Source organism: Musa acuminata, chromosome BXJ2-4 (assembly GCF_036884655.1).
Source record: "Musa acuminata AAA Group cultivar baxijiao chromosome BXJ2-4, Cavendish_Baxijiao_AAA, whole genome shotgun sequence".
In the NCBI taxonomy this organism is placed as follows: domain Eukaryota; kingdom Viridiplantae; phylum Streptophyta; class Magnoliopsida; order Zingiberales; family Musaceae; genus Musa; species Musa acuminata.
In genome coordinates this window covers 35,012,087-35,020,642 of record NC_088341.1, presented here as the reverse complement: position 1 = coordinate 35,020,642, position 8,556 = coordinate 35,012,087, and the positions used below count along the sequence as shown (strand labels likewise).

General features: G+C 45.8%; 2 protein-coding genes across 4 annotated transcripts; one reads left to right on the top strand and one right to left on the bottom strand.

The window, feature by feature from the left end:
• Positions 1-21: 21 nt before the first annotated feature.
• LOC103981471 (probable phytol kinase, chloroplastic) lies at positions 22-3,736 on the bottom strand. Of its 3 annotated transcripts, none has more exons than XM_065105092.1 (6): positions 2,577-3,736; positions 1,280-1,350; positions 1,032-1,163; positions 835-950; positions 666-761; positions 22-576 (listed from the first exon to the last, which is right to left on the bottom strand). In XM_065105092.1, the coding sequence occupies exons 1-6, from the start codon at positions 2,910-2,912 to the stop codon at positions 509-511; spliced, it is 819 nt and encodes a 272-aa protein (XP_064961164.1). In that variant the 5' UTR covers positions 2,913-3,736; the 3' UTR covers positions 22-508. The 3 variants fall into 3 exon arrangements, with proteins under 3 accessions (XP_064961164.1, XP_018683433.2, XP_009396489.2); XM_018827888.2 differs by having other exon boundaries at positions 647-761; positions 2,577-3,735; XM_009398214.3 differs by having other exon boundaries at positions 647-761; positions 1,280-1,347; positions 2,577-3,732.
• Positions 3,737-4,931: 1,195 nt separating this feature from the next.
• On the top strand, positions 4,932-8,308 carry LOC135610507 (AP2-like ethylene-responsive transcription factor TOE3). The gene is made up of 10 exons (XM_065105090.1): positions 4,932-5,971; positions 6,130-6,155; positions 6,294-6,324; positions 6,411-6,498; positions 6,638-6,783; positions 6,931-6,975; positions 7,058-7,149; positions 7,238-7,335; positions 7,406-7,567; positions 7,654-8,308. Exons 1-10 carry the CDS (start codon positions 5,472-5,474, stop codon positions 7,837-7,839), a joined length of 1,374 nt encoding a protein of 457 aa, XP_064961162.1. The 5' UTR covers positions 4,932-5,471; the 3' UTR covers positions 7,840-8,308.
• Positions 8,309-8,556: the final 248 nt, after the last annotated feature.

Below are 8,556 nucleotides of genomic sequence, written 5' to 3'. Positions count from 1 at the left end.
AAACAATAAGTTGACAGTACATGGACGAACCAAAAGGATTCTCCTGTTTGACTTAGAGACAATAAGTTGACAGTACAAGGATGAACCGAAAGGTTCTTATCATCATCTTTAATACATCAATCATGTGTACCATAAAGAAGATAGCTAGTAAATGAAACTAGGAATGAGAAACTTGTAACTCGGTAGTGTTTTCCGGTAGGCACACAGTTGAGATCTCAGCATCAATATCTAACCCAGAAGAAGCAAAAACCAGGTGGAGGGAGCCACATGTTGACGTAAATTCCCCCAATTGCATGCAGAAGATGGAAGCATCGACCCAGAAAAAGAAATGCTCAAAAAAATGTTAATCCGAATCCTATTCGTATGCCACATTCCTAATCATCCTAGTTTTATTAACCAAAAAGTAGAACAGATGTCAGCATGCTTGTCAAAGGAACGGATACGTTGTCATCTACAACATCGCTGATAGGAAGAGACTCCACCACCGTGGCTGCCAAAGATATCAATGCTACTCTTGTGATGGTCTGCTCCGGATCGAAATGCACATATCCGAAAACCGAGAAGTAGTAGAGCATCCTACAATATGAATAACATAACGAACAATATATCAAAATTTTTAGAAGCCATATAAGCATTATGAACCTACCCGACCGAGAAGAACAAACCGAAGACAAACATGGAGATGCTCCCGACCCAACTCTTCTGTTGATTGTAGGGAAGTTTGGTCACCCCATATCTTCTACCCACGATATCGGCAAATCCTGTAGAGTGAACCGATGGCATTCAATGTAAGGTTGAAGGCCGAAAGGGACATTAACAGGGCCATGGAATTACCATCGCCACCACTCATCATCGTCAACGACACAACTCCAACAGGAGACTCACGCCAAAAGACCAGAGTACAGAGCAACAATACGATGACATAGTACAGAGGACCTCGCAGCAATTCCCTGCGAAGAATTGGTATCCATAACAGACCATGTCGAAATTACTATTAAGAAAAGGAGCAAGATGCAATGACAGGGTATTACTCCGGTCTTCCTTCTCTTGCAACAGACTTGACTACACCTTCGTCGGTAAGAAGACGAAGGCCATAACATAAAAGCCTAATACAGTTCAAGAGAGGAACAACTGCTGCAAAATATCGTGCCACCATCGAAGAGCTGCAAATTGATTGGGTTAACACAATCACAGACCTGACATTGGACAAATGAATATGAAAACAACAACTAGTAAGAAAACATTGCAGGCAGAAAATGGAACGAGACCGATCTCTTACCTGAAAAATGGCCAAGTGGCCATGTATAGGAGCCCAGACAGTACATGCACAGCTTTTCTGCTCAAGCTCTGCTGCAAGTTCAAGAATCAGATGCTTCACATATTAACAAGGCCTCACAACATGTTATCTAAGGTAGCAGAACCAACTGATATGCTGTTTCATTTCTTCTTCTAGTGTCTTGCATGATTATTGTTGTGAGCTAATTGGATGAGCAATATTTTATCTATCCTCTTTTTCTTTTTCTATTTGATCGATGGTACAAGGATTCAGAACCAAAAGGTTTGTATCATCATCATCATCATCGTCATCGTCTGTAATATATCAACTCATAACATGGAAATATGAAACATGAACACCATGCTAATGCATGAAACTAGGAATGCGGAAATCGAACTCATAAGGTAGGTAGGCAGACAGTTAAGAGAAGTTGAGATCTCAGCATAAACATCTAACCTAGAGGGAAACCCAAGTTTTACTGCATCGGGCGGTGACTGCATATAGAAACCTAAAGGATGAGCATCCCTTACAGAAAATTCATTTTGGTCCCAACCACACTGATTATGAGCTTGGCCAAGCTATTATGAGAAGTTGAACTGAGTTAGGACTAGATCTGTTAACCATATCTTCAAGTAAGAGAATCAATCAGGCCTCACACATCACCTTCCTAGTCTGTCCTCAGATTTCAAATTGTGGTAACACAGACATGTGAGGCAAGAGGTCAGTTACTGCAAACAGAGCTTCAAATTGCAGGTAATCATTTCATCAAAAGCTTCCATTCGGTGGTCTGTCTTTGTCACTTGCACAGGCTGCATGGACCATCGCATCCACTCAGGTAAATGCTTTCAAGGGGAAGAATCTACAAGCAAGTTACACATTGAACTGTTTAAGGGAAGAAAATGCCAGACCCTGGAGCTGTTACAGTCTGGGAAAATGATTATGCCAACAAATTTACGAGCACGAAATCTGACTGTATGGAGGAAGTGCAAGGATATAGACCCAATCAATTAAAGGGGACTGTTCCTGCCAAGAACTATGCAGGTTAAAAGGACAAGCAATCTTCCATGCTGTTTAGATGCAGAAACGTTTGGAGAACTAAGCCCACTGGATGGTTTACCGACTTAGCCCCATCAATACTACCAAAAAACACTAGATATTCGTAAGAAGAATTTGCCAAAAGAGGACTCCTTCCTGTTCATCACCATCTCTTCAATTCGTAGAAGCACTCCAAAGAAAAACGCAAGCTCGAACAAAGAGTCTTATCGACATGTTCTTGAGGAATAGGGTAAAAAGATGCGACCTTTTGGATGATGTTGCGCTCCGCGAGAGTATCGAAGACGAGGACGAGGGAGTAGGCACCGGCGAAGCAGAACGTCGTGGCGGCGGCGTCCTGCAGCACCACTCCGGCGGATGTCTGGACGCGGAGGCGGAGCAGGCGCAGCTGAGCACGGGAAGACGGCATCGGCGCCGGAGAGAAGGGGACCGCGGGACCGCTGAGGAAAGGTAATGGGCAGGAGGAAGCAGAGGCGAAGGGGAGCTCGGTGGGAGCGAGACGCGATCCGTGGGAACGCCTTCCTGGGAGGAGTGCGGAGGCGAATACGGCGGCACCGCCGCAGCTCCAAATCGCCACTCCCATCCGCTGCTTCGTACGGAAATGTTTCTGCAGGCTCGGCGCGGGCGGCGGTTCGGAGAGAGAGAGAGAAAGAAGGCGGTGGACAGTATTCGCTGATCTGATTAAGCGCGGATCTTAAAGCAGACCGGGACGGGCGGATCACTGCTTCGAAGCCCTCCCGAGCGTGAGCAGCCTTATCTGCTCGTCTCCGTCCCAAAGACTACAACGGAGCAGGTAGGAGTCGTCGACGTCGGTGCCGTTGTCGATGCGATGACTCCTACCTGCTCCGATCGAAATTGCTCTCGATTCCTAGCAGTAACTCGCGAATCCATCAAACTATTCTTTTATGATAAACAAAAAAATTATTTTAATTATTCAAAGTTCTAATTTTTGTGCTCGGATGCTCGTTTCTAAATCATAGAAAGACAGCGAAGGACCGAAGAACGCGACAGAATCTGAATCCATGAAAGCTAAATTTGTAATGAATTTATGGCCTTCCCTTGCAAGACAAGCCATAGCTAAATTCACAGTGACTCGATTTGACCGACGATGATGTCTTTCTGCCAGCCGCACGCAGCAGCCCACCAACCAAATTTAAGAGGGAGCAGAAGCCGACCGCCGCTGTCTTCGATCCGTAAATATATATTTTTGTACACGCATCAACACAGCCACCATTGGGTTCCACAATGATTAAGCCTTTTTCCACAAGGAGTCGCTCGCTCTTCTGTCTCGCCCCTTTTGTGGATGGAGCAGTGAAGCTTAGGCTTTATAGCTTCCCTTCGGTCGCCATGGCGTACCGAGGAAGAGATTTCAGTTTATATTCACAAGGATGGGATCACTTCGCTGCTGGATGAAGCTTAAGATGCGAGTGCTGTTTTGTGCGAGCTGAGCCGCAAAGCCAAAGCCAAAATCAAAATATGAAGCGAGAAGACCTCATTTGCCTGCTCTTTGTCTTGGTGGGCAATCCAGAGAAAGGTTGGATTTTAGAACCATCCATTGGTGAACCTATTTGATGCGCCACAAACACTTGGGATTTACTTGTCTGGATGTGCATGAAGAAGTGGTGTCTTTGCTCGATACGGTGTCCTTGAAACCAAGAATAGAAGCATTCCGAGCGGTTTGTTCTTTCAATCATCCCATCCTTGCGGTAATAATCGAATACGAGTGTGGTTATTCTCGATAAGAAATGTCACCCTCGTCCCACTTCCATTATTGGGCAAAGTCGGAGCAGAATGCAACACGATGGAATTAGCATCATCATCATCACCATCATCAAAAGGTGATGCTCACTCAGGGCTGCCGCTGGGCTGGTGCTCGTCGTCTTTCTCCTCGGAGCCTTTTCCTTCGCATCTCTCGCTTTCCTTCCTGGCTGGCATTGAATACGAGGTGCGGCATCTAATGGCGACGGGCCATCTTTACCTTGTTCCGAAGAGGAAGCTTGACCCACTGCCTGTACTCTTGGATTGGACTCTTATGGAAGCACTTCCCTCTTTCCCCCCTTTGATCCCTTTCCGTCTTCCGATAGATGTTTGCCGGTGCAGATCATGAACAGTCAGTCCACCAAAAGATTACGACTCTTTCTTCTACCGCGTAATGCCAAAGCAGGCATGGGAATAGAGTGGAGTTCAAGTGATCCGTTCCCTTCATCAGCAAAGTTTAATGCTAGTGTAGAGCTTACAAACAAAGCTCTCTAGCATGCCCTGTTCAGCGAGCGTTATACTATCAATGAAGCAATTTGCAGAAGAAGCGTGCGAGGCGATTTCTATGTTCAGAAACGAGAGCACAGTAATCGATTTCTACATATCGCGCAGTCCGGAGTTCGAATTCTCTGCCTCACATGTGATCCTTGTGTTATCGGTGAATCGGAGTAAGCATCTGACAGTATGGATCAGATGCACACGACTCGATCAAATTCACGGTTTGATCTCTGACATTGTCACGTTTAAGAGGCTACAGAAAGGGTAAAGGTCGCAAGTCGCTTTCCCGCAACCGAGATGACCTCTTTCCGGGAGGAGACACATGTATTGTGCTTTTCGATTCGGTTAATGTGCGATGGTAAAAGCAATGAAGTGACGATTCCTACCGTCCTTTTTCCCGTTTCCATCATCACAGAGAAAAAGTGTGGCGTGGAGCTGTTGAGTGCCGGTGAAGTGACCAGAACAGCAGCTACCAACGGGGATCATAAATGGGTGGGTTGAAACACACGGAGTTCGATGGTGGGATGTGAGAGCAGGGAGCAATTGGTAGGATCCTAAAGGAGATCGGTCGCCAAGGTTTCCCTCCGGTTCCCTATCAAGCGCAAGCAAACTAGAGTGATTGCTGCTCCTCTTTAGATTCTTCCTGGTTGGTGCCGATCTTTAGGTGGCAATATAGTTTGGTAAAGCTGTTGCCTTTGGGCATCGAACCCCTCTTTCGCTGCTGTCTTCTCCCCTGAACTATGTTTCGATTTGGGGAGAAGGAAGCATAAACAAGGAGATCGGTAGAGGTAAAGAGAAAGGGGAATAAAGATTCGATTTTTGTTAGCTGGAAGGGGACAGAGTTGCGATTTTGATCAAGACGAATCGCAAAAGCTCCGGCCTTTGGATGGGAAGCGAGTGGAACCTGAACGAGGCAGCCGCCGAGGAGGACGGTTCCTCTCCCACGGCCTCCGCCGCCACCGTAGAGGAGGAGAAGGGGGAGGCTACGAGAACCGGCTCGGCCGAGGCCGAAAACGATGGTTCTGTCTCCTACGACGTCGTCGTCGAGGTCTCCGACGAGGGGGAGCCCGTTCCGGGCGCCAGGAAGATCTTTGGATTCTCCATCTCCAGCAGCCGCGACGGAAGTCCTGCCGCCGAGCGCGAGCCGGGCGTCGTGACCCGCCAATTCTTTCCCGAGGGTGATGCAAAAGTGGTGACGACGACGCCGTCGCCGCGCGCCCACTGGGCTGGCGTCAGCACGTCGCCGGAGCCGGTGGTGGTGGTCGGTGGAATGACCGACGAGCTGCAGGCCGCCAAGAGAACCCGGAGGGGGCCGAGGTCGAGGAGCTCTCAGTTCCGGGGTGTCACCTTCTACCGGAGGACGGGACGGTGGGAGTCCCATATATGGTTAGCCGTCTCTGCTGCTACCTTTTGTTCTCCTTCTTCTTCCCCCCTTTCTCGTAACCTTAAAAAGATTGGATCTTTCGCATTTGATTCAACCATTTGGCCTCATTTGGCTTCTTCCTTCGTATCATGTCAATCTGGCTTCTCTCATTGATGTGCAGGGATTGCGGAAAACAAGTTTATCTGGGTACGTATGAAGCGATCGAAAGGTTTACTTTTGTTTCTTGATTTGTGATCGAAACGGCTTAGATCGAATGGTTCAATACCCGTATCATCATAATTGTTGAGAGTAGTTGACTGGTTGCTGCTTATTTTGGGGCTGCAGGTGGATTTGACACCGCACATGCCGCAGCAAGGTTTGATCTGTATGCTTTTACTTCTTATGATTTAGTTGATAGACTCTTCGTGTTAAGATCACTGAGCTAAAGAGATCTTGACGCAGGGCTTATGACCGAGCTGCGATCAAGTTCCGTGGACTAGATGCTGATATTAATTTTGATCTGGATGATTATAAGGGTGATCTAGAGCAGGTTATACACGAGAGGGCATGCCGAGATGGCTAGTCATGCAGCAACGTTTTCCTTGTTGTTGTCTTCTTTTCGCTCCTAATTTCTTGCCACTAGATACGAGGATGAACTCGAACTTAACCATATCCCTGGCTGGTGGCAGATGAGCAATCTCACGAAGGAGGAGTTTGTTCATGTTCTTCGACGCCAAAGCACCAGCTATCCTAGAGGAAGCTCCAAGTACAGGGGAGTGACTTTGCACAAATGTGGAAAGTGGGAGGCCAGAATGGGCCAGTTACTGGGTAAAAAGTATATATACTTCTGGCCTTTCTTGCCAGTAGATGTTTGGAGTTCATATTGTTTATAGACTAATGGTGTTGTGGATCATTCTGCTATGGTTTCTCTGGTTTAAAAGCATCGATTGTTCTCATAGGATTTCTTTGTCTGTGCTCTCAGATACGTCTATCTAGGTCTTTTCGACACTGAAGTTGAAGCTGCTAGGTATATATCGAAATCTCACTACTTCGTATCTGCCGGTTGAGTAGATCATGGAGTGTTCTAATAAGCTTCGTTGAGATATCAGGGCTTATGATAAGGCCGCAATCAAATGCAACGGAAAGGACACAATGACAAACTTTGATCCTAGCATCTATGCTGAAGAGCTGCACACATCCAGTGAGTTATTTAGAGCTATTTTGCTTCCCTTGATCGTCTGTTTGCAAAGGTGTTGCATTTCTAATTGTATGAACAAAAACTTCATCAGCTGGCCAGCTTGAACACAATCTTGATCTTAGTTTGGGGAGGTCAGGTTCCAGAGGCGATAGTCTTGAACCGATGGCCAATCTCAATACCCGATCGAAGGTATAATTCTCATCCCGCATAGTCGTGCTGCTTGTTTGCGCTAGCTAATGCTGGAATCCGTTCCTGCCAGTTCGATGACAAACTTAAGCAGCTCGACGGAAAAGAAAACACGAGATGTAGTGGCAATGGCTATATCCAATCTCCATTTCTTCATAAGATCCAGAGGAATGGTCAATCGTCCACCCCGTCCCAGATGATTGCAGGGCAATTCAGTCGATCTAATTCTAATCAAGTGAGCTTTCTGTGGTAAATTTGAATGTTGCTTTGTTGCTTGATTCCCTACAAGCTGATCTCAAAGTACTCGGCTTGTTGATACAGCATCCAAGCAGCAGCAATGGAGGTAGGCCTGAGGGAGGCTTTCTCTACAACTTCATGGCAAGCAAGAAAAGAGGCATTTGGGTTGGTGAAGAAGCAGCCAGAAATGGTTATAGACTGCAATGCCATCATCCCAATCGATCATCATCGGCGCTTTTGCAGCATCATCAGGATTCCCACCGCAAGTAGTGGCAGCAGCAGAATGGTTTCCGGTCTTCCATTAGACAACAATAGAAGAAGAATAGGGGGCAGGGAAATAACATTGAATGATGGAATCTGAGGACTCTGCTGGCAAAGGACCCACATTTCCGCTTTGTTTTGCTTTTAGCTATCTCAGCAACAACACCTCCACATCAATCCTTTTTAGATGCTTTTGCATGTAAATGAGGCAGCACTGATTCAATTGAAGCTTCATGCTGGTCAACCTGATCTTTTAGGAGGAATGCCACACTTGGCTGATGTGTTTGTTCTTGCATCTTGTTTATTTGTGGCAAGTTTTAGCTGTATACTTCAGAGCTGAGGAATGGAATATGAACATTAATGCTTGTTATGTACTAAAGAGAGAGGTTTGTGTAACCTTGAAATCTTGTGTACTTTCATGCAAAAAAATGTTTGAATTTTTATGGTTATGGTAATAAACTGATCTCAAGTGCAAAAATATCAGAATTAGTCGACAATGCATGTGAAAAATATATCAATGGATGGTTGAGAGATGTCACAGTTAGTCAAATTGATGGAGAACAATATGAGAATTAGAGAAGGTTAGGCTCTCTCCATCATTGGGTTCCACAATTTATGGAACAATAAAAAATTATGGTTAAATTATTAGTATCTGTTATCCCCAAAAATCTGTCTTCTCATCTTAATATTTATGAAAGTTATATATATATATATATATATATATAT

What these genes read in the sequence shown, in the direction of transcription:
- LOC103981471 (XM_018827888.2), bottom strand. Translation starts at nt 2,912, where the DNA reads ATGGGAGTGGCGATTTGGAGCTGCGGCGGTGCCGCCGTATTCGCCTCC. An exon ending in GCAAGAGAAGGAAGACCGGA is followed by an intron (nt 951 to 1,031) that starts GTAATACCCTGT and finishes AATTCTTCGCAG; the next exon opens with GGAATTGCTGCGAGGTCCTC. An exon ending in GATGATGAGTGGTGGCGATG is followed by an intron (nt 762 to 834) that starts GTAATTCCATGG and finishes TTCACTCTACAG; the next exon opens with GATTTGCCGATATCGTGGGT.
- LOC135610507 (XM_065105090.1), top strand. Translation starts at nt 5,472, where the DNA reads ATGGGAAGCGAGTGGAACCTGAACGAGGCAGCCGCCGAGGAGGACGGT. An exon ending in CGGTGGGAGTCCCATATATG is followed by an intron (nt 5,972 to 6,129) that starts GTTAGCCGTCTC and finishes ATTGATGTGCAG; the next exon opens with GGATTGCGGAAAACAAGTTT. An exon ending in ACTGAAGTTGAAGCTGCTAG is followed by an intron (nt 6,976 to 7,057) that starts GTATATATCGAA and finishes TTGAGATATCAG; the next exon opens with GGCTTATGATAAGGCCGCAA.